Source organism: Myodes glareolus, chromosome 1 (genome assembly GCF_982192425.1).
Source record: "Myodes glareolus chromosome 1, mMyoGla1.1, whole genome shotgun sequence".
Taxonomy (NCBI): Eukaryota; Metazoa; Chordata; class Mammalia; order Rodentia; family Cricetidae; genus Myodes; species Myodes glareolus.
In genome coordinates, this window is record NC_142026.1 from 21,906,121 (window position 1) to 21,931,766 (window position 25,646).

At 44.5% G+C, this 25,646-nt stretch overlaps 1 protein-coding gene across 1 annotated transcript in view; it reads right to left on the reverse strand.

The window, feature by feature from the left end:
- Positions 1–353: 353 nt before the first annotated feature.
- Wdfy1 (WD repeat and FYVE domain containing 1) overlaps positions 354–25,646 on the reverse strand; it is a 49,539-nt gene continuing 24,246 nt past the window's right edge. The window contains exons 3-12 of the mRNA XM_048458984.3: positions 24,544–24,617; positions 19,955–20,009; positions 17,462–17,612; positions 15,124–15,236; positions 12,046–12,172; positions 11,014–11,119; positions 6,872–6,973; positions 5,362–5,492; positions 4,237–4,345; positions 354–3,561 (exon numbers count right to left, since the gene is read on the reverse strand). Of these exons, the coding sequence (XP_048314941.3) occupies positions 3,502–3,561; positions 4,237–4,345; positions 5,362–5,492; positions 6,872–6,973; positions 11,014–11,119; positions 12,046–12,172; positions 15,124–15,236; positions 17,462–17,612; positions 19,955–20,009; positions 24,544–24,617 (1,028 nt within the window). The 3' untranslated portion in view covers positions 354–3,501. The remainder of the gene's footprint in view (positions 3,562–4,236; positions 4,346–5,361; positions 5,493–6,871; positions 6,974–11,013; positions 11,120–12,045; positions 12,173–15,123; positions 15,237–17,461; positions 17,613–19,954; positions 20,010–24,543; positions 24,618–25,646) is intronic.

Below are 25,646 nucleotides of genomic sequence, written 5' to 3' on the forward strand. Positions count from 1 at the left end.
TAACCTCACAAGGTTGAGCTGCAGGCACAGGAGAGCCGGAACCAGGATCCCTAACTGGGGATTTCTATCCCCCCACGCTCCCCTGCAACGGTACAATATGTTAGCACTGTAGGACGGGGTACCTGGAGAAAGTGCCCGCCTTTAAGTCAGACACACGGACAGACAGAGATACAGAAGGACAGACTCTTCATTTTGTCACCTGTAAAATGCAAACGGAAGATAAACTTGAGGGGTGAAGCTAGAATTTAACGACAATGCAGGTAACTTGCCCAGAGCACAGGGAACGTGACACAGACACAGACGCGGCCTGCGCTGTGCCCAGAGCAAACAGAACAAACACGAAGCAAGCAGCATAACAGGCAAGGGAGATTTTATTATATGCATATTCTCCAAAAAAAGAAAAAAAAATAACAAAAGATGCCTCATAAAAACAAACCCACAAATAAAAAGAACAAAATTTCCAGCCTCTCTGGGATACACAGAGCACAGTATTATATGGAAACACAGCTGTACAAGAACAAGTTGAATTACTTAATGTCACCTTTTGCTTCCCAAGTCAAAAAAGACTACAGAATAAAACACTTTAAATTGTTCGTTGATAGAAATTTGCTGCACAATTAAAGTTCAACTTACTCAAAGAGTTATTGTATAGTAAACTGCAGAAAATAGACGAGACATTCAAAAATCCACTCACAATTAACAATTAAACATCAGCTACTTTTAGAAATTAGCATGTATTACGTATTTGTTAAGCCTCCCATTTATAATGAGCAGATTGTTTTCATTAATAGTAACTGGATTCCCATCATTTAGGAGTATCAATAGTACTTTAATGAAACACTGATTTTCAAATATATCTTCTTGGGTCTGAGCTGCTCTCCTATTTACTGTATATCTGGGTCAGTTCTGACAGGTGAATAAAAAATACAGATGCTAACAAACTGAATCACGGCGAGGGAGAACGAAGTGAGGGGCTCTGGAGCTAGTGTTTGTGATGTCTTCTAGGCAGCACGTTAAGAGTAAACTGTTAGGACCTAGTGACTAGAAAGTGGACTCTACCAATGTACAGGCCTACTGCTATCACTGGGACCAACTACTACAGGACCACTGAAGACCATGATGAGAATAAAGACTTGGCATCACTTCGCTACATACTATCTAAGTACAAGACTCTTCTCTAACATCCCGCACTTCTTGAGCCTTGTTTGTACACATTAGCTTGAGAATTCTGGAATGGAAAAGACGGTAGCTCTTCCGTGAGGAACTATATTAAGTGACCCATTTTGCCACAGAGTCCAAATAAGACAAAAAGCATGAGCCTTCCTGTCCCTTCCTCATGTGCCCAGTCAGTAAACTTGAGGATATAATTTTCACGCGCTATAAAAAATGACCCCCATTTGCTACCTGGCGTGTAACACACAGGAAGGGACCGGCATGACTATTTGTGAACAGCGTGATCACAGGCCCAGCTGCGGGGCGAGCTACACTGGCAAACAGTCTGCACTCCTTCCTAAGGTCCCCTGCCCTAATTTGTCTTTAAATACAAATTTTTTCCTTAATTTCTTTTAGCCCCTTAGAAAGCTCAAACCAACCTCATGCTCTCTATGCCACACAGGGTTTTATAACAAGAGGCTTTCAAAATAAAAAATAAAAAAAAAGCTTGAAAAATATAGAGTATTCAGTTTAATCTACCACAGATGTCCAAAAGTCACATTTTACAGACGTCTTTAGAAAAACAAAAACACACAGGGCTCAGCACTATCCCACAGGGCAGGACTCCATCAGGCCTGGATCCCTTTCCATGGGCAGAACCACGGACTGCGCAGCCCGAGGAGGACACTCGGCACGGTGGTTCCAAAGCATCGCTCAGTCTCCTGTGCAAAGCACACCGGCAACACACATCTTCCGGAGTGTAAGCAGAATCTGGTGAAGGATCACCAGTTAAGCTGACAAAACATAAAAACTAAAAGGGGCAACACAAACCCTTTGGTCCTACTTCTGAAGACAAGAGCTGTCGGTGCAAAGCTAGAACCCAGTATGCCTGGCTGCCTTTCCTTCCCTCATTTGTGTCACAACCACTGGGACATCATAGCTTTATAGACTCTTATAAACTATTCCCTCCCTGTAAGCTATGTTAATAAAGCACATTTAGTCCCTTAGCCCTACCTGGCCACACGGCCCTGATCCTGATGTAACCCAGCACGGAGCAGCAGTGACATTAGCAAGAGTCGCAGAGGTGCTGTGGCCATTCACTATTTGGCCTTTAAAGAAGTAGGCCCTTTTCCGCTGTCTCCCGCAGTTCCACTGGAATAGTTCATGTGCTACTGTTAACACAACATACATAAACATCTGAACATTCACTGCAGGCCTTCCATCCCACTTCTGCTTCTCATCCTGGTTATCTGGTCAAAAACCTTGAAAATGCATTTCATACAACAGTTTTTCCAAACATGGAAAGTGGTTTACCAGTTAGGGATTACTGTACAAGACCTGATTGATAACTCTGGCAATGGGCCACCAATTTCTTCCTATGAAACATGAACAACAACTAGTCACAAGTACAACATACCATAAAAGCTTCAGAGTACTTTTTCTGAGGGGCCTAAGTTGCTACCATATCACTGGGGCTCATCTTGGGACTACAAATGTATCTGTTAGCAGGACTGGGCTTTTCCATGGACCAGGCTGATGGCGTCCATCACCACCATGCTGGGGGAGCTGGGTTTGCCATGGGTCATGACTAGCTATAAAGAAAAAAAAAATGTCAGGAGGCTTGTACAACAGCACCATAAAAAAGCTTTGTCCACAGAGCAGGTGTGGGAGAGAGGACAAATGTGGGCTGTCTTGTTGTATGTCACCTGTAAGGACATACACATGAGAAACAACTGCAGCGAGCCACAGCCAAGAGCAGATCATGGCTCGACCTGACGGGAACAGGTACCTTCAAGAGGCTCATCAGCAACTCACTGTGGAGAACACTCACATACGGCCAGCCTGGAAGGAGGAAGCTGGAGCTTCTTACACCCTATCAACTCCCCCGGAAGGAAGACAGAAAGCCCTTCCTCCAACTTCTGCTTGGACAGCAGAGTGCCCTCAGGGGCTTCCAAGGACCCTCTCAGGAGACTACTTGTGTGCTCACAGGTTTGCGTTTAAGTACGCATTAATCTTTTTGTTAAAATTTTCCCCCTAAAACCTTCATTTGCTGGATTACTTCCCCTTCCCCACTGGTGCGATGTTCGTGAGGCAGCTGTGCTGAGGAAATTCTATTCCTTAGGGGACCACTAAGGACGACCCTTCAGGTGTTATTCCCCACAGATAATTTCCACAAATACCCCAAAACACACTTAAATATATATTTTTTTCTTTTTAAAAATATTGATTTGTTTTTTAGGTGGTAACTGTCCATTTACATGACAGTGGCTGTCGAGCTACATGAAGGGTTCTGTTTGAGGAGGTCACTGTGAGTGTGCAAGGTGGAGCAGACATCACTCAGCTTCAGCATCAGTGTGGAGAGAATCCCGTTGCCAGGCTGCAGCCCACCACCGGAGTCATATCCCATATCTACAAGGAAGGGACACGGAGAAGGCACACTTACCATGGGGTCTCATTTCAAGAGTCAGCACTGACAGACTTATGTACAGATAAAGCAATGAAGGTTACTAACTACACTGAAAACAAATCAGCAACAACAAAAAACAACAAAACCCAAACAATAACAACAAAAATCTCTTTTAGGTAGCATCTTAAAACCTGAAAATAGTGTCATAATAGTCTACTATGTCTAAGAATATAAAATATTTGTTTCACAACTCAACTGAGTATAATACATTTACTTCCAAGTTCTGCTTATGATCTAGAGATTAATTAAAAAACGTGATGATTCCTCACAAGTAGGAGAGGGTGTAAAGGAACATGAGCCAAGAAGACAGGAAAGGCTGTAGACAGGGATGGGCAAAGACAGAAGCCAGGTGGGAGGGGAAAGCTTGCGGCCAGCTCAGAACCCACAGGACCTAAGAGCACCTGGTCCTCACCATCATGACCAAACAACACCCAGAGTGACTCCCCCTCAGGGTGTAGGAAATCACAGACATCTGCTCAGTCACTGGGGCTATGAGTAGGCAGGCAATTGATTCTAGAAAGCAGAGGCGAATGGCAATGGTTTCCGGAATGTCCTGAAATCCATTCACAGCTTGAGGATGGCTCTATCTCAAAGGAGATGCTAACAGGCCAGCTTACCTTAACCACACGATCTGTCCCACAGGTCACCATTAGCCCCCTTGCAATGTCCATGGACATATGGGAGATGTTGTGTTTTCCTTCATGAAATGTTGCTAGAGAAGTCCGACTAACAAAGAGAAAGGATCGCTGAAACAGACTGACTGTACCCGAGCTAAAAGAGGAGTGATCCTCTAGCAACATAGGTGGCCGACACACAATAATGGTGTTAACATTACTTTAAAAAAAAATAGCAACGGGGGCTGGAGAGATGGCTCAGCAGTTAAGAGCACTGGCTGCTATTGCAGTAGGACCTGGGTTCAATTCTCAGTACCCATGGCAGCTCACCACTGTCTGTAACTGCAGTTCCAGGAGAAATGCCCCTGAACCTCTGCCGCCCATAAGAGCCATGAGGCTCCGCTCCGCTGCCCAGAGCACCGCTCCCTCCCATCAGCTCCCGGACCGTCATGTCACACAGGCCTCTGCTGCTGCGGCGAGGGCTCAAGGAGAAGGGAACGATAACTGTGATTTCTCTCCTAAGCATCTGCCCACATGAGGGCATTGTGTCTGATGAAGTTACTTCAGAATACCCACAGAAAGCACAGGTCTTTACAGTCTTCTTAGTAACGACATCTGCATGAGTGGACAAAGGTCAACTAGCTCTGCTCAGCTGTCCATTGATACAAGAACATGCCTCTGCACCGAGCCCTGTGAGATGGGCCCTAGCAGCTGGACTACCCCAACCACCCTCACAGTACTCAAACAAACAAGCAAACAAAACAAAACAAAACAAAAAAACAAAAACATGTCCCAGCCAAACCAAAAGTCACAAAGCTAGGACATGAACATCTCTTCAAAATGGTTTATGTGGTTTGGCAAGATGGCTGAGCAAGTTAAGGCATTTTTCTAGCCATCTGATTCTTAGGAAGAAGAGACTCTCCAAGCTGTTCGTGAATCTCCACACCCAAGCTGTGGCACACACGTGCCCAACCCACAAATAAACAAATGTAATTAAAAACAGACAAAACAGAAATGACTTATGATGTTCCAAAGAGATAAGCACATGTGTAGAAACCTAGATCCTTCCTCAGGCTGCCCTCACTCAGAGGGTTGGGACACAGTTAGGCAAATGCCACGGGCACTCACTCTTCGTCTTTGATGGAGTCGTAACAGGAATCACAGACGCGGACCTGGAACTCGAAGCCCATGACCGGGTAGCTGGAGCGCTTGCTGCTGCACCTCCCACAGACGGCTTTCCCGCACTTCCTGCAGTGATGCTTCCGGCAGGAGGGAGGCGGGGTTAGTTTTTCTTCATGGAAAAGCGGGAAAACGGGGCCAGGGAGAATGTGCTTCATAGACCCCTAATGCTCACTGCACCATCAACTGACACTCGAGACACTCCACAGGCAAGGGTCTCAAAAACATAAACTACTTTGCTTGCTGGACAACAGCTGTGTCTGTTGTTCCATTGTGTCTTGTCTACAATAAGCAACAACATTCAAACCAAACTCGGCTTCTTTTAGGAACCCAATTGCTGGAGATTCTGGAAAGAAAAGAGTCTAGAATAATCTGTACACGGGAATAACGTTCTTTTGACCTTTCAAAGTCTGATCCAGGAAATAGGCCTCCAGAATACTCAAAAACATTCCAATTATTATTACTGACTAGCATACTTTGACCATTAATCCTCTGGTGACAATTTCTCTCTCTCCTATTAATTATTAATGCATAAGAGTAAAATTCACTCTTCCGCGTTTTCTTCAGAAGGAATACCAACTATAATGTCTTATCCCCACTACACAAGCATCCCACAGGTTTGGCTATTTCAGAGTGTTTCAGGGTAATAAGAAATAAAGGAGGCCCAGTCTTGGATGCCAGTCTGGGTGGGGACTTACGGGGCAGTTCTCTGGGTGAAAGCAAGCAAAGTTGGTTACACACACAAATGTTAGGCTAATCCCTCACCACCACCGGTGGACGAAATCACCGCACTCTGGGTTAGCTGCCCAAATTCAAGCCAGGCCTGAGTGAGCGACCACCTTGGAGGCTGTGCAGGAATGCATCCCACTGTAGGCCTTAGGCGTTACATGAGGGAGGGAGCACCTCGTGCTATCAGTAACTCGGTAACAGGCTCCTGGGGGCATGTCTCTTAATTTAAAAACGTGTAAGAGAGATCTGAGGAAGCCTTAATGAAAATGCTGCAGGTGTATTTATGCTGGCACAACGGGGACGGACGCACTGATAGTCACAGGGTCAGAGAGCGCCCTGGGAGGGCCACTACTTACCTGCTAGTGACAGCTTAAGACTATCATTGAATTTCCTCATTGTTCTAACTTTATTCTTGGCTAATACGAAACACTGACTCTAATAAGAAATAGTGCCAAATGCCAGCAATTCCCACAGTTTCACAACAGATTCTGCAGCGTCTGCAGGCATCCCTAGCTTTCTAATGCAAGACAAGCAGATGAGCAGTTAGGGAAGGGGTCTGGGTGGCCTCAGGACAGGCTACGCTTGTTATCAGTACACGGCAGCAAGAGAAAACAATAGAGGAATCAACTGCGTTTGTAAGAGCAAAGCAAGATTTTCTAACAACCCAAATCAGTGATAAAGATGAGGGGACACAGAACCCTTAGAGGATGAGGAAACACTAGCTACCAACCTGTCTCAGCCCCAGTGTCTTCGTGTCCCACATCTGCTTTATATTCCAGAAGAAGGGTTGCTCACACTTCTGACAGGAGTCACTTTCCAACCACTGGGGAGCCTAGGAGCAGAACAGAGTTCAGACATGAATACAGAGTTCTAGAACTTTCTAGAGTTAATATTTCTTTTAAATTCCACAATGTATTTTAGCTGAGGTTGCCATGAGCAATACCATGGTATATAGATTTTTCTGTTGCTGTTTTTATGTTTGGTCAGTTTTAGGAGACAGTCTCACTGTATAGTTTGGTTGGCCTAGAACTTTTAACAACACTCCTGTCCCTGTCTCTCAAGAGCTACAAGCATAGGTGTGGATCACCATACCTGACTCACGCTTGTATTCTGAATAATCATAACAATTTTAACAGTGCTTATAGAGTTGTTTAAATTGTACCTGCAGATAAGAAAATACTTTGACTCTTTAGGATTTTCTTATGTATTTCTTTTTCATGCTAAATTACTTGAAATCTATATCCACTTGAATAAAATCCATTTCTTGTGCAACCTGAACTATCTCTTATAGGGCCACTGTAAGAGAGACCAACAAAATAGTTGTTCTGTGTGGGCATCATGCTTACTACCCCTCCCTGTCCTGCCCAGTCCTCAGGATCAGGTTCACTCCTCATCTGAATCCTGTGCCCTCACTGAACAACGAACTCTGGTATTCCTTTCCCCCACACTGATCAACGAGTGTGCTGTCACCATACACTGGCAGCTGCCACACAGCCCTTCCTAGTGCTGATTCGGGGGGGGGGGGGGAGGTTCAGACCATGGTGCTGGAGAATGACAGCTAAGCTCTGGTCTCTTTTCTACATCCTGTTCCATCTGTCTAATATGAACAAGGAAAATGCAAGAATAATCCTGCTTTATTATGGCCACTAAGTGCTAACTCATCTATACTATACTGATGTGTACAGTATCACACATTCTGAAGTCTGTAAGTGCTAACTCATCTATACTATACTGATGTGTACAGTATCACACATTCTGAAGTCTGTAAGTGCTAACTCATCTATACTATACTGATGTGTACAGTATCACACATTCTGAAGTCTGTAAGTGCTAACTCATCTATACTATACTGATGTGTACAGTATCACACATTCTGAAGTCTGTAAGTGCTAACTCATCTATACTATACTGATGTGTACAGTATCACACATTCTGAAGTCTGCTTGCTTAAACATTCTCTTAACTACTGTTACTTGTTCATTCATACTTCACATACTCACTTCCAAAAAGGATCAGCCCTGATTACAAACCGAAAGGGAAGCAAATGTGCTCCATTCTGGGAGGGGATGGTGGCCACAGAGAGCTAATAGGCCTGGGGGGCTAGGAATAGCCCAGCCAGTATGAACAGGGGACTTCCAGAGACACTGTGGGTGAGCAGTGTGGAATGGAGAACTGCCCTTCTTCCTCTGGGCCCTGGCTAAGGAAGACCTGGACACTCTACGGATCCCTGGCAGGATCAGACCTCGCAGATAGCAGGCTGCTCACCTTTGCACTGCATGTCCTTAGCTAGAAAAAAGTGAGTATCTACTAAAAATAAAGCCTCTTTTGGTACACACTGTTTACCCCTCTTCCAGAGATGACTAACAGGAAGCCATCTCTGCCACACAGGAAGCACCTTGACAGGCAGAACTGTATTTTCCTTTTCCTACATGTGCAATTGCAGTTCACAATTATGTCACCTGAAGGAGGGGTGCTACTCCCACTTTCTGACTGCATTTTCTGGAAGAATGCACCAAGGAAAACAAGGTGTGTTGGAACCTGTGAGAGATCCCGACACTTATCCCTGGTCGTACCAGAAACGCATCCTCCCTCTCGCCTGTTCTCTCAGAACAAGACTGGGGAACGAAGGACCAAGAACCCAGGACACAGAACAGCACATCGGCTGCTCTGAGTGTACACAAGCAGTGGCTGAGGAATACAGAGCACAGCCCTAACAGACCTTTGCAGGGAAAGAACTTCATGGAGCCATGCAAAGCTGGTGCTAAATTATGTTTTACAATTCACCACTCCAGGCCTTACCAAAAGATTTTTAGAATGTGCCAAACCAGAAGTCAAACTGCAGCCATGTAACCAGAGTTTCCTGTTTGGCTTGCCACACAAGGCTGCCAGGAAACTTAGCAATTAGAACGCCTCTGTATTAGGCATCACATATTATCAGCTATGGGGCAGGCTGTTTTCTTCACCTTGCCCACACGTTTCTTGTGGGTAAAAAGCTGAAAACAAGTTTGTCGCTACTGCTTCCTATAGACAACTCCCTGATTAGCACTTAAGGGACACACTAAAAACCCAAATCTACAGTTATTACGAGGCAACACAAAGCACAGCCACTCATAGAAGCTTCCAGGGGACTTTGGATTAACACGGCACCCACTGCAATGGCACATGGGGTGCACTGAACTGCACACTGACCTACAGGACAGAATAGGGAACACACGTGACAACATGTAATATGATACCTGCTATAGTGCGGTATCAAAAAGGGATCCACCAAGACTGGGGAGATGGCCCGGTGAGTAAGAGCCTTTCTGTACAAGCGCGAGGACCTGAACTGATTCCCAGAATTCTCGTAAACGCCACACAGAGTTACACATCTGTTAACTCCAGTGGGGGTAGTCAACAAAGAGACAGGATTGCTTGGGCTTGTTCTCCTGCCAGCCTAGGCAAAACCCATGAACTCCACGTTCAGTGAGAGATCCGTTCTCAAGGGGATAAAGCAAAGGGAAGAGAGGAGGGCACAAATCAGTACACACACAACACACACACGTACATACAATTTAAAAACCACAGAACACCAAAACACATTTACCATATGTTTCCCCTAAGTTGCCAGACTGTGTGGCCACTCCGTGATGAAAGCTTGAAGGTTTCTGAAGTGGAACTGTCCTTTCCATCCATCGTCCTTCTTTTGAATCCACTTTTGCTATCAACATCACAAGCCACAGCTGTCACTGAGCAAAGACGGACCGCCCTGGTCCTATCAGAGATGAGCAGGAAATCCTGCCTGGAAACCATCTGATGACAGCTATAAAAAGCCTATGGATGGACACATCCTTCCCCCAAAATCTATTTTCAGAAATTTGCATGGGGCGAGCAAGTGAAGAACCGCACGCTGACAAGGTCAAGCACACTCACGGCAGTGCCCTAAGATAAAAGGATGACAGGGAGCCTGCGCAGACAGTTAACAGCACTAAAGAAATGGAAGAGGCCTTAGACATTATCCTAGGAAATGATTTCACTGTGAAGAAGAGAAAGCAGACACTCAGAGATTAAGGACTTACGTAAACAAAGCTTCACACCTAGTTAGTGGCTCAATGCCATTTAGAAATCAAGTTGCCAAAAAAGAAAACGGTTATCAGCATGGACTCCGTGGAAGGGAGCGCAGCACAAGACAAAAGCAGAGAGGAGAGGCGCGGTTTCCCATTGCCTAGCTCTGTCCTGCGACGGGACGGCCTTCTCAGAGCTGCCAAACTGAAATGCTCCATGGTCACACAAATACTTCAGAAGGCCTCCATGGGCCCATCCCTGGATGAGTTAGAAGGCTGCCGGCTGCAAAGAGTCTTTCAGGCTGATATTCAACCTAAACCCTGCCCATCAACACCAGGAAGTCTCACCCGGGGCAGGTTATGGCACAGCAGAGAGGGCTGGAGAGATAGCTGAGTCAGCAGGGTGCTCCCTATGAGTTCAGAACCCAGGGACTTACACAGAAAGCCAGGCAGGGTGGTGGTATATGCCTGTCATCCCACTGCCGAGAAGGTGGAGGCAGAGGGTCCCTGGGCTTGCTGGCTGGCCAGGCTAGTGAAGTCTGTGAGCGCCAGCCTTAGTGTCTTCATCACTAAGATGGAGAGTAAGAGGGGAAGCCCTGCACACATGCACACACACACAAGAACACAATAGATACACATCACACTTACACACATACACACAAAAGAGGTTAATGTCTAAAATTTAAAAGAACTCTGTTAGACAATAATTCACAGATGGAGCCGTGAGAAAGGGGGGATCGTTTATACGACTGCCAACCTGCAAGGAGGAAAACTGAGAAGTCGGAGACGGGCTCGGCTCTGACCCGCCAGCCATGTTCTTGCTCCTCACCTCTTCCCTGCTAACGTCCATGTTCCACACTGCGATTCCACCATCCGAGGAGCAGGAGACAAGCTGCCTCGCGAGCTGCAGGTAGCACAGTGACTGCACCCTGTCGCTGCAAACGGAGCACAAGTCACACGTCAACACAGAAAAGCCTGGGAATGCCCCACTGGAACTCAGTCCTCTCCCCACTCTATTATGGGGCTATTTTAGCACTCACTACCCAGGTCATACTCTCCACAACATAAGTGCTGTTCCTTCTGAACCTGTCATTGAAACTGCAAGTCAGAGAGGGGTAAGAACTGCAGTTTTCCGTGGCCACCACCATAATTTCTCTTTCACACCGTTTACTTGTGAAAACAAAACGAATATAACTCTTACTAGAAAGCAGTTCATATGCAAAAGTAGAGAGACCACGAGGGCTATGAACAGTCACCTCTCACGCAGCCACAGGGGACTCACGTGCACACACGGGGAGAACTCTGCCCTCTTCCCAAAGGCTCTCGGACCTGGATGTCATGCAATCTCCTGACCTGGTAACTTTTGCACCTTTTTCCTGGCTAAGTTTCAACTTGATTGTAATTGCAGTGAACAATTACGGCCTAAGCAGCACCAAGGAAGAAAGGAAACCACAGTGAAGAAGCAAAGAAAGGAATCCTTTTTCACAGGCTGGACGAGCAGCCCTGAGTATTACAACATCAGAGCTTAAGGGACTTAGCTACTGATGCACCTGTTACTCTTTAATGAGACATATTTTAGGGTTTAATAGACCACTTATGTCCCCGGCTCAGGAGTAGTCCCGTACTTTAACACAATCTGCCATGGTCAAAGTTCTTGCCTCCATGGTGCTTTAAGTAGGTATTTCAATAGGGCCACTGCTTGGGAGAAGAGTGGTGACCTCTTTAGACTACCGAGGAAGGACACCTCACACTCCATTTTGCTTTGACTCAGGACTGCTGGAAGCAATGAAAATGAAGGCAGGAGATAAGAGCAGTGCCCTCCTTTCCTGACTCAGACCCCCAACCCCTAATGGTCACGTACTGGTGGCCCTGAAGGAGAAGTGTTCGGCCTTTCCGTCCCCCGATGTCCCACATGATGATGCTGTTGTCAGATGCTCCTGAGAAGAGTAACCGCTGAATGGGGTCCCACCAAAGGCAGGCGATACTACCTAGGCATGTGAGAGAGGGGTGAGACAGAACTCAGCATCAGGACACATGTGCGATGGGAAAGCCCAACAGCCAGCCGGGCCTTTGAGCAAGACATCTACCTCTGTCGTAAAAGGGTTACTCAAACCACATCCTCACGAGTCACGGAGAAAACACTGCAAGTCCATCATCCACAGCTGGAAGATGAGGATGTGACCATGTGCACAGCTCTGAATACAAAGGGTTTAAAGTTTTCCCTTGCAGGCAGCTCAGCAGGTTGGAGTCTCGTTTAACCATCCGTACATATCCTTGGTGAGTGAGAAAGTGCTCTGTGCACCCGGGAACTTCCGGGACTTCCTAAGACTTGTGAGTTGCTTACTTCCTGCATCTTAATGAGCCTTCCTTCTATGCTCTACCTGTCAAGACCCGTGCCAAGGTGGACTTTCAGTGATGCGGCTGTCTTTGAGTTACCCCTGCTCCTGTAAGGTAAGCCCTTCATCCATATTCCTGGGAAGAACCCCAATAAACTCACTGGTACACCAAAAAAAAAAAAAAAAAAGGTTTTTGTTTTGTTTGTTGCCACCAATAACTTACAAAGCAGCTAGATGTAAACATCAGTTCAGAAAACTTCTGGAGAGAAAAAAAAGTCAAGAAAAATACCTGTAGTTTACTATGGGTATTTTATTACAATATAAATCTAGGTTATTCCAGACCCATGAGACTTTATAGAAATTTACCCTAGGATGCTTTTATCTCTAAAAATTAAATTAATGCCTCAAGAAGAAAACAATGCTACAGGTGTACAAAATAAATATACCAAAGTAGTTCAGCTTAAAAAAAAAAATCCAAACTTTTACATTTCACACTCTAGCTAGCTTATCAAATTGGATGCCCCTGGAAACTCTTTGTTTCTAGAGATTTCTCTTGCAGGGGTGTCTTCCACCACTACTACTGACCTGGGAAACACCTACTAACAAAAAGTAATGCTGAACCTGTGACACACACAAACAGTTCTCCTGGAGGGACACAGAAATCTGTGACACACACAAACAGTTCTCCTGGAGGGACACAGAAACCCGTGACACACACAAACAGTTCTCCTGGAGGGACACAGAAACCCGTGACACACACAAACAGTTCTCCTGGAGGGACACAGAAATCTGTGACACACACTGACAATTCTCCTGGAGGGACACAGAAACCTGTGGCACACACAAACAGTTCTCCTGGAGGGACACAGAAACCTGTGACACACACAAACAGTTCTCCTGGAGGGACACAGAAACCTGTGGCACACACAAACAGTTCTCCTGGAGGGACACAGAAACCTGTGGCACACACAAACAGTTCTCCTGGAGGGACACAGAAACCTGTGACACACACAAACAGTTCTCCTGGAGGGACAGAGAAACCTGTGGCACACACAAACAGTTCTCCTGGAGGGACACAGAAACTAGTGAAGTCACCTTCACTAGCAAGTAAGAAAAGTCAGTTTCTCACATAACCCTCAAAACAAAAGTGAAAACAAAACAAAAAAGTCCTCGGCAAAATGAGCTTTGAGCCCCATCTGTGTTTTCATGAATTCTGTTGAGTCCTGTGCCCCTCGTGTGTCAGTTAGAGACCTAAATCAGATAAAGATGGTCTGACATAGGGCAATCACTAAGTAGTCTCAGGGCCCATTCTGTCCTCAGAAAATGCAGCTTCATCAGGAGCTTTGCTTTCCGCAACAGCTTTCTAAGGTGCTATCCATTTCTCTTTTCACCTTTCCCCCAGAGTCCCTGACCTCGGATGGTCTATTTCATCTAAACAACTTAGCTAGAAAGTGTACGATATATCCAACTCATTGCACTTGAATGCCTAAATACCATCTTAAATAAACAAACTATTGAGCAACTCAACAAATGTTCAATTCTTTAGTCTAAACTAGAGACCTCAAAGTTCCAATCTGTGACTCACACAGAAACGGGATCCAACCACTTGAATAAAATAAATAAATAGAGCTGGAGAGATGGCTCAGAGATTAAGAGCATTGCCTGCTCTTCCAAGGTCCCGAGTTCAACTCCCAGCAACTACGTGGTGGCTCACAACCATCTGTAATGAGATCTGGTGCCCTCTTCTGGCCTGCAGGCATACACGAAGACAGAATATTGTATACATAATAAATAAATAAATATTATTTATAAATAAATAAATAATAGAGACCACATCACATTTCAGCTCCGTGGTCAATGAAACCAACTTATCACTCCCATGTATATAAAGAGTTTACCCTATTCAGCCAACAGAGGGTTGCAGTCCTCCACCGTGCCCCCCCACCACAGTGCACTACAGAAGCAGCGAGTTCTATCTAATGATTTACTCCCCCAAGTCATTAACCAGTGCCTGGTGACCAAGTATAAGGTTGAGCAGTTCGTGGCGGTTCTCTAATTATACTGCTCTAGAAACTCATAAAATAAACATAACAGTAATGAGAACTCTTCCAAAGGTCTGTTTAAAAGAAATGGTCTGGGGATAGAGGTGTAGGTCAGTGGTAGAGTTCTCACTTGCCATGCGCCGGCCCTGGGGTCCAAACCCCTGCCCCTGAAAAGTTCTTATGGAACCAATAACTTGAAAAGGTTGTTGGGCACGGCGGCTCACAAGTAGCACTTACGAGGCTGATGGAGGAGGATTATCATGAGCTGAGGCCATAATTAAGTTACAGGACAGCCAGCGTCAGGGCACCTTAAAAAACTCCATCCACCCATCAATCAATAAGCAAACAAGGTAAGCAATACAAGGCATCCCTTTGAGCAGGGCAGACAGGATTTCTGCTGTATGAAATGGAACGTGACACCCAACTGACATTTAGTTATCTTCTCAATCCCATCAAACTGAAAGCTGCCCAGTCACACGGAGAGGACCACTCCCCAAACCACAGAGTTGCCGGCTGACTTTGGATGCCTAACCTAGGTGAGAAACTTATGGCCAGGCCTACCTTCATGTCCCTTGAGGGTTGTGATCACTGAACAGGCATTCTGCTCCAGCTTCAGCAGGGTGATCTGTCCCGAGTAATCGCCAACAAAGGCATGCTGAGTATCCAGGTCATACCTGAGGAGCAGTCAAGGACAGGTGACAGGAGCCATCTCAGCACATTCCCACATTCCCACAGAGCAAGTAAGAGCGGCCAAAGACAAAGACTTCACAGAGAACTCAAGCATTCTACAACAACGACCACAGATCTGAAATAGCGACGTGAAAGACGAGTAAATAGCAAGGAAGTGACAGGCACACGCTGAAAGAAAAGCTAAAGCAGCTATAGGAAAGCTGGCTCCCAGCCAACAGTTAATATGCCGAGGGCAATAGTACAGGAACCAGCCATGAAAAAAGTCAGAGCTCATAGAGATGACAGATAGGCAGTTCCAAAAAAATTACAATAAAACATTAAATAGTGAAAATGACAAACATACACATGTACACACACATACACAATGCAACAGGATGTCATTTGCGAAGGAGTTCTGAAAACAATGCCATACTGACAGCAAGTACAGACTCATGTTCTTTTGGCAGAGATAATCTAGCTTTAAATGAAGACAACGGCTTCCTTTAACTTAAGGTAGCTCCATAACCCAGATATCAGCTCTCCGGGGTGGTCACCAGCGTGAAGCGTATTAACTAACATAATAACTCATTCCTCGCTCCCTCTGGAACCACAGACATTTGTAGAAAGTCAGCACCGCATACAAAACAGCAGAGCAACGACTAATATTCTAGAACACAAAGTCAGAAGAGCTACAAGCCAGGCCATGACCGTGATCTCGTGTAATGTTCTGCAAAGCCATTAGGAGAGCTCTCGCTTATGACAGAAAAGCTCACTTAAAGCCAGGCAGTGGTGGCGCACGCCTTTAATCCCAGCTGTCAGCAGGCAGAGGATGGCAGATCTCTGTGAGTTTGAGGTCAGCCTGGTCTACAGAGCAAGTGCCAGAACAGGTGTCAAAGCTAAAAAGAAATCCTGTCTTGAAAAACCAAAAGAAAAAAGGGAAAGAAAGAAAGAAAGAAAACCTCACTTAAAATACATGAACACTTCTCCCTTGTGGGAGCCTACACTGTATAGTACTATGCTAAAGGTTTATTTTAAATAGCTCATGTTATGCATTCATTGGCAACAAACTAAGAAAAGTAATTTTATATTGTGTGTGTGAGTGTGTGCTAGTGAGGTGCACCATGGCACCATGAACTACCTAGGGTGTTGTTCATGGTCTTCTTGTCATCACTGGTGCATACAGCAAGCAGGGGTCACCTGAAGCAGAGGTGAGCTGTGTGCAAAACAACTCGCATAGAGCCAGAAAGTTAAAGCAGGGATTGCCTTCATCTGGGGAACCCAAGGCACCCGTGAGAGTTCTCTAAGGATCAAAGGCCCTTTTCACAACCATTTAAAAACAAAAAACAAAAAAGGGCGTTGCTGTGGGATAATGCTCTTGTACACTGTAAAATTTTGCCCCTCGTACCAGTTTAATAAAATGCTGATTGGCCAGTAGCCAGGCAGGAAGTATAGGCCCGGCGACCAGACTAAGAGAATTCTGGGAAAAGGAAAGGCAGAGAGCAGTCATCAGCCAGAGACAGAGGAAACAAGATAAGAATTTCTTACTGAGAAAAGGTACCAAGTCACATGGCTAAACATAGACAAGAATTATGGGTTAATTTAAGTTCTAAGAGCTAATTAGTAGAAACCTTGAAGCAACAGGCCAAACAGTTTGTAGTTAATATAATTTCTGTGCGATTATTTCGGTCTGGGCGGCTGGGAAACGAAAAAGCAGTCTCCGTTTTCATGAAGTGAAGCTTTGTATAAAGTTCCTAGCAGTCCTCTTATAAAGCCCAGGGTAAGGAGAAGTTTTTCATTTTGTAATGAAAGGAATGAAGGGTTGGGCTTGCATTAACAGGGCTCTACAACTTTGTAGAAAAAAATTAATACCTCCCACAGAGAACATATTTATGTCTTTTTTTTTTTTAAAAAAAAAGGGAGGGGATGTTTTCAGGCGTAGCCTAGGAGCCTGTCCTGACACTTCTCTGTAGACCAGGCTGGCCTTGAACTCACAGAGACCCACCTGCTTCTGCCTCCTGAATGCTGGGATTAAAGGCATGCACCACCATCCCCCAACTTATGTCTTTACTTTTAACAGACATGCTTTAGACCAAAGAAAAGCAGACACAGAAATTCTTGGATTTGAGATTAAATCCACAGGAGTCATTCTGTCTTCAGAACAATCAATAATTCAATTCCAAATTAAACAGTGAGGTGGGAGTGGCGGGAAGGAGTACACTTCAAAGGATACTGCAAGCAGGAAGCCCAGGATGCGAAGAAGTGCCGGCCGAGCATGTTCCCACTGCGCGTGCACATCCAGCTCACACACTTGTCGTGGCCTGTGCTGATCACCCACTCGGCGGCCAAGCTGAAGATGATGGCGGACACTCGGTTCTGGTGGGCTGCAGGAGACAAACGGAGGGTCAGTGCCCGTCAGGACAGAAGGGATCTTCAGAAACACCTCCCCATGCTGGGTGAGAGCTGAGGCTCAACTCCCACAGTGTGCAGCCATGATCCCAAGAGACGCCAGACAATCTGCTTCTCCCCATCCCCACCATGCACTGGTACAGGCTCTCTCCAAAGTCCTGGGCCACCTCACATAGAGGGCTGCCAGAAACACTAAAGTTCTACGCTCAAAAAGGTTTCCAGTAACAGAAAACAAGAATTTCTCTTTTATCATTATCTGTCTGTGTTCAAAGGAACATTTTTATTTTTGCTCTGAAGACCTTAATATACCATCTCTATGTACAGTGGCAAATTTTTCTCAAGAGGGCAAAGGTGTATTTTAAGTGCAGATTACTTCATCCTTGCTCATGCCTTTCCCGTCATGACAGACAGACTTCATCCTTGTTCACGCCTTTCCCGCCATGATAGATGGATGGACCCTCACACCTTAAGACAAAATAACCCCTTCTTTCCTCTCTCAATTTGTTTTTTGTTAGGTCTTTGGTCAGAACAGCCAGAAAGGTAACCAGTATACCAGGCTAATATCTTTTTGTACTTATCTAATAGAAGATACACCCATTTCAAAACAAATCATTGTAAGATTTTTTTTTTATATAATACGGGCATTGTAAATAAGAATAATGTAATTTTGTGAAACTGAAAAGGAAGCCTTTTATGGAACAGTTTTGTGTATAACGATTTATTATTTATAAAGACAAAGTGTCTGTAAAGCCCTCCACTTAACCTCCGCAATGTTTCAGGTTGATTCTGGACACACCAAGGCATGGCACGACTCCTCTACATCGGGCACAAGACTCTGTACACAGCAGGTATCTACTAAATGCCCAAGCTGATGGATAAAGTTAAAGACCAAACAGAGAAAAGGCTACCACTGCTGTGTGAGCTGCTCAGAAGAACTGAGGGGCTCAGAGTGCCAGGGTGACTGTCAGGCACAGCCTGTGACAAGGCTCTACTCCCCAAAAGCCCTGAAACTTCAAGGGTGCTCCGCAGCTCCCAGCCATAGGTCCCCGTAAACCAAATCCCAGATGGTGACTGAGTGGGCTTTTTGTTTACTTTTTTCTGCTTTAACGATTGTTCTAATTTCCACAAACAAAGGGTATGTATTAATTTCAGATACAAAACCTGAGGGAGATGGCTTTTATTTATAGTCTACATCTTATAATTAAAAAAATATATAATTTGATCTGTCTGACCCCAAACACTTTTCTCACTAAATCTGTGGCCGTCAAACTGAGGTAAGACAAGGTTTATCCCAGCTCACAGTAAAGACCTCAGAATGACAGTCAATTACCTTTCTCAGCTGTCTTATTCGTAGGCTTAGATCTTTTTTGCTATTGTAGTTTTTCAGTATTTTCTTTTAGAAAAGAACGGTGAAGCCTGTTAATCCTTATCCTGTTTCACTCACGGCTTCCCAATTCTCCCACGTGGTAATATTTAAAATGTGGCAAACTATTCAGTCTTCCACATAGTTTTCTAGATGTTATAAGTCACCAGTAAAATGCAAACTCTAGAAACGACTACAAAATTATGCTGTATATAACCAGTAGAGAACTCTGAAAATTTAAATACAAATTTGATAAAATGTATATTTGACAGACGTTCCAAAGCACACCTTTTAACTCAGTTACAACACACAGTAAATCATAACGGACATTCACGGAAGACAAATGGCCAACCCTAAATAAAGTGAAGTCATTATAAAATTGCAAACACTCCTATCAAACTGGCACCAACTAATAAGGCAGCAATCTTAGGAAGATACAGCAAGAGAGAACCTTGCTCGCTCATTGGTCATGGAGCCGCAAGGAGTTGCATTTTTGTTGAGAAAGCAGTTTGCAAAAATAAAACTGTAGCATTAAAATAACTTTTTAGTTGTCTGACCTGGCTATTTGACTTGCAGGACTTTGTCTTAAGTAGAAGTCATCAAAATTAAACACCTAGAGTCAGTGTCGCAATCATGAACACACAGTCATGCATGCAACTGTGAATTACACCCACAGACATGTGCACATAGACACAAATGAAAGCATGTATATTGTACTGTATGTTAATTAAAAACTGGAAGCAGTGCACATCTTCTTCCAATAATAAAAGAATAATGAAATTAAATCTTGTACACTTAGCCAATATACAAACATTTAAATGCAGGAAGAAGGAAAGGATAATAAATAATATTCTTTCATATAACCGGTGCACTGACACGGATATGTTACATGGAAACCTACCTTCGATGTGTGTGGATTTAAATGTGTACACATGCGAGAGTGTGTGTCATTACCTGGATAGGTCTTGATAAAATTCATTTTATTAAAATCTTCAGAAACGTGAAATTCCTAAAAGCAAGCATATGCAATAGAAAGACAGTTACAGTTCTGTAAACAATAGGAGCTCAACTTGAAAAATGAATCAAAGTCCAAAAAAATGCTTGTCAGAAGGCATGGCACTCAAGATGAGCTACAGAGGGGATGTACACTGCTCCTCCCAGAAAAGCTGTCTTCGGGTCATCATCCTTTAAGATGAATCAAACAGCTGGAATCCTACAAAGAAACTGCTGCTGGCCAGCTCAGCAAGAGTCCAATACTTCTTCCAAGTTTGCTAATTTTGCCCCTTTGACTATGCAAACTAAATTAATAAACCTCTCAAGACAATTCGTAAGGAGCAAATGTTAAAGATCTGTTGTCAACATTGCTGATAACTTACAGGAAAGACATGGGGGAAGGCTCGGCAATTTAATGAGGAAAATGAGCATGTTGTGTGCATAAAAATACCTTCTAAATCACAAACTTTTGTGGAGAGCCGCAACCACATTCTCCATTGCTTCAGGGAACAAAGGTAGAGATTGACCTCTGTGACCTCAAGGTGTGGCGGTACACGCCTTTAGTCCTGATGCCTGGGAGGCAGAGGCAGATTGACCTCTGTGACCTCAAGGCGTGGTAGTACACACCTTTGGTCCCAATGCCTGGGAGGCAGAGACAGGCAGATCTCTGTGAGTTCAAGGTGATGTAGCACACGCCTTTAATCCCAGCGCACGTGCTTGGTAACTCTCTACTGCTGCGTCCCTGCCTACTTCCGAAGCATCATCTGGGATAATGGGCAGCAGACCAATCCAAGAGTGACACGTCAGAAGCGAGGACTGTTTCCTTTATAAGGGCTGGGTTCCCCTCATTCTGGGTCTCCGCTTTGGAAGCTGATGCTCTCCCTCTCAAGACGCATTAAAGCTTTACTGCAGAAGAATCCTAAGTGCCCCGCGTCGTTCTTGCGGGCAAGAAGGTAGCGCGGGGCAAACTTTAGAGACTATGGAGGGTCTTTGGACATTCTTATATTTTTCAAATAACTACGAGAAAAAACCACTTCTGTAATAAAAAGAATCAAAAAATTCAAAAGAATATGCACTAATTAAGAATCCTATTGATCAGTGTTAAATTGTTAAGGTGCTATGTAATGCAGACATTATAAACTGTAGACTCATTTAGAGTGAGAAAACCACACACACACAAAGGAATTCAGGCTTCCTGTCCTCCATCTGGCTTTGCTGGGTACCAAAGGTCATCAGCACTGCAAATCAGAATCCAGACAAGGCGGCCAGCCCAGAGACCAATTGCTGACTACTGCTGTCCCTTTCTGCTGCAACTACCGCCTTCACATGCTGTAACTGCAGCCTGTTCCTCAACCAAAAGCCATCGCGAGACGCACACACTGCAGCCTGGAGAAAGTGCTCTCTTCCCACACTGTGGGTTTACCTCACGTGGCTGTGTGCATCATCATGACAGCCCTACAAAGTCACTGGAAAAAGCGGGGCAGAGCTCTGCCAGCCGTTGCTACACTGTGTGCAGAGTGGCCTTCGCCCCTGCCAATCCTGGGTCAATGATAGGGCAGCAGCCCATTCTTCCTTTTGGCTCTTTCTTCGCCGCCGTTAAACAGAATCATGGCATCTTTGCATTAAAGTGCAGATCAACTAAAACAACAATGAAGATCTTTGACCTACACAACAAGACTCTTTCTTCATTTTCTTTCCAGCAAAACCCCTTTCTTACGCTCAGCCCTTACAATCACCCTCAGGCTTTCCCACTATGGTCCCTTCTTTACTACTGTGCTCCAAGCGTCTATGTCTGCAAGGAGAATGTGTTCCCTCCTAGCCCTGGCTCTCCCTTCTTCTATCTTTCTATCTTTCTACCTACCTACCTACCCACCCACCCATCTATCTATTTACCATATCTATCTATCTATCTATCTATCTATCTATCTATCTATCTATCTATCTATCTATCTATTTTTTAAGCAGGCATATAAAATACTAAATAATCCCTAGGAAATTTTCAAACACACTTTGTTTTGACAGTTCTCCCCGCTGCACCATTTCTTCCCCACCGCCCCGACCTCCCTTGGCGCACCCCACCTTTAGTCTCTTCCTTCCTTCCTGACCTTTGTGTCTGTGCCCACCCCATCCTTCCTCACTGTGTCTGTGCCCACCCCATCCTTTCTCACTGGCTATCTCATTGCTTCCTGGCTTCTTAAGCTGTACTTACTTTCATCCGTTCATACATAAACACATGTTGCCCTTCTCAATACAGCTTGATCTCAGTCTCTCTGTTGCCTGTGTTTTTTGAATTCACCACCTCCCTGCTCCCTCCTCCAATTGCCACCAGAAGCCTTTTCTTCCTCAGGAAATTGCACCACAGCCTATGTAATTCAAGCCCCAAATCTGGTGTCACCTGACATCTTCCACTGTCCTCTCAAACTGTACCTACAGCAAACATGGCAGGAGGCGTCCTAAGTCATCTGTCCACTTCTGAGGCCACTGTCTTTGAGCCCAGATTCCTGATTGCCATAGTAACTTGACTTTCCTTTCCATTCTTGTTACTCTCCAAACCAGTCTCCATAGTCAGTCACTTAAGATAATTACCAGGCACAACAATATAAGTGGTGCCTAGAATCCCATCCCTCTAGAAGGGTGAGGTGGGAGATCATAGGTCTGAGGTCAACAGGGGCTACACAGTCGGTTCTAAGCCAGCCTGAGCAGTGTAGTGAAATCCTATCTGAAAGAGGTGGAGGAGGAGATGAATCACCTCACATTGCTTTCATGACCTGGCTCCTGTCCACAGTTCAGTTATGCCTGGGCCCTTCCTCTATCATTCAGTACCAACCAGCCAAGATCCCCGCCTCCACCACAGACCTGTGCCACCTCAAGTCTTGACTAAGCTTCCACCTCTGGAAACCGCTGGCTGGCTGTGACAAGGGTGCCAAGTAAACACAGTGGGAAAAGACAATACGCCCTGGGATAGCTTTGGGCATCCACATGCCAAAGAAGTAAGTGTGAAGCCATCCCTCAGACCAGCTACAGAACTTAACTAATAATGGGGCCAAGATTTAATACAAAACTAAAGTGTAAAACTCCTACAAGAAAAGAGAAGTGTAATGGGCCTGTGCCTACGACAGGCTTAGGACATTATGACATTCAGAGGGATATGGCCACAGATTAATTTACTCCTGTGAAAATAGGAATAAGACCTTGAGCCAAGTAATTAAAAGTGTCTTAGATATTGTAGTCAAAGTACAAGCAACTAAAAGAAAGTAAGAAAAGAGAAGATAAATTGGACTTTACAAAACTTAAACATGATTGAAAAGACAACCCTTATGGTAAGAGAGGTTTTTGCAAATTGTGTATCTGATAGGAGTCTAGTATCTAGCACTAAATAAGAACTTACAAACCAAACCCAGGGCACCAGATGGTGACACATACTTCTAAGGTCAGCGCTTTAAAGGTAAGGCACTAAGGTGGCAAGTTCTTGGACAGCTTGAGCTATAAAGCAAGGTTCTCTCTCTCTCAAAAAAAAAATAAGTTAATTAAAAATGGGCAAAGGAATTTCTGAAATGTTAAATAGTCACCATATGACCCAGAAATTCCATTCCTATATATCCAGCAAACTGAAGAATGCAGGTTCACACAGGGACTTATACACAATGCTACAGTACCAGTGTTCTTAACAGCCCACATGGAAATAATCCCAATAACAATCAACCCATCAATGGATGAAGTGGAATTTCTCTATCTAGGAGAATATTCTGTCTAGAACATCAGTCTACCACAAAAAGGGATAAAGTAACGAATCAAAACTTCAACAAAGAAGACCTCTCAAGACACACATAAGGAGCTACACACAGAACATGACTCTGTTCACACAATACATGGAGGACAGACAACTCCCCATTCAGAGAAAGCAGATCAGAGACAGTCAGATGGGGGAGGTGTACCAGGGAGCAACTGCCAAAGGAGACAAACTTTCTTTGGGGGACGTGAAAATGTTCTGAAATTAGGAAATGGTGATGCTGACATAATCTGATGAAGATCCACAACACTATAAACCACTAAAATGTACATGCACCAATATGGTGCATGAGTTACATTTCTATTAAGAAAATGAGTAGATATGCACACACAATTAAATTGAAAAAAAAAAACCACCAGTCAGTAACAGACTGAAAGTTTAAATATTCCATCCTTCACCAAAGGTTGTTCGAGAGTCACAAGAGTTCCCGGATGAAGAGTTGGGCCCCTTCTCAGCTGTCTTTCACAGAAACACACACATACACAGGTTCTCCACTACCCTGTCAAAGACAGCAGCAGCTACAGGTCTCCAACCCACTGTAAAAAGTCTGCGCTTTGTGGGTCACCAGAGCACCAAGACACTCATCAGGAGAGCATTTTGAGATCCATGGAAAATAGTTTATAGGAATTAAATTGAACTCATTTTCAGTCTAACATCTACGATGAATCAGACATTGCTAATGCGAACAATGTGCTCAGCACAAGGAATCGTGGGGTAGCCTTACAAAGGACACATTGAATACATCGGAGACACTACCTACCATTATAGCCCCATTATCCTGGCCCACAAATATCCGTCTGCTGTCGTGGTGATAAGCCATAGTAGAGCAGGGAGCTGCCAAAAAGACAAAGACCACATTGTGAGAAAAGCTACATACTGGAAGCCATTTTTAAAAGCATATTATTATTAAGAAGAGTTATGTGGTTTAGGTTTCAAAAAATAGACAAAATGCTTTATGAAAAATAAATTGCACATATTAAAAATGTAACTGGAGTTCCCCATGGCTTAAGTTTAAAAGTGGAACTCTGTGAGTCATTTCACAGCTGCTTTGAGAACTCTGGGTGAAGTCTGCCAGCAGGAAGTCTCGTCTGCATGGAACTCCTGTTGTAGTACAGATGCCTCTGGGAGTCAGTGCTTCTGGGCATGCTCTGACATCCAGACGCTCACACACACTGCCCTGCCATCCTTCCCTAGGAAAGACCATGATTAGTTGACTTTAAAAATGAAGGGTACTGGCACGAGAATTCCAGTCCTGTGACATAGGTGAGCAAGCTAGGAACCTCACCGTGGGATTACTCTTTTCCCAAGAGAAAGATAAGAACTTCTCCCCTTTGCAATAGCACACAACCCATTTGCAATGTGTGCTAAGCAGAGCTGAGACTGCATGGGATAGCACTGACCTCTTTTGTGCATGCACCCATTATGGCCAACCCATCCCTCTTACAGGGATCATGGGCAACAGAAACTTCTTAAGCAGGAAAATCTCCAAATTGTCTTCTAAAAATCAGAACAACTGTGATTCCTAAAACTCAATATTTGGAGACATAACTGTTTGGGTTCATGTCGCATAAATAATTTTAACTGGCAACCAAAGATCCACAACATGAAAATGCATGCCAGGGGGACATAAACCAGATGTATGTGACTTTGAATTGAAATTGCTTATCAAAAATAAAAAAATAAAGGAAATCTGGGCTGGGTGGTGCAAGCTTGCAACTGAGCGTTCAGAGGGCAGAGGGAGGAGGATCACAATTCAAGGCCAAACTGCCTACACAAAAAGTTCCAGGCCTGCCTGGGGTACATGCAGAGTGACACAGTGTCAAATCCCAAAGGAAAAGTCAAAGAAAATAAAACAATCTTCCA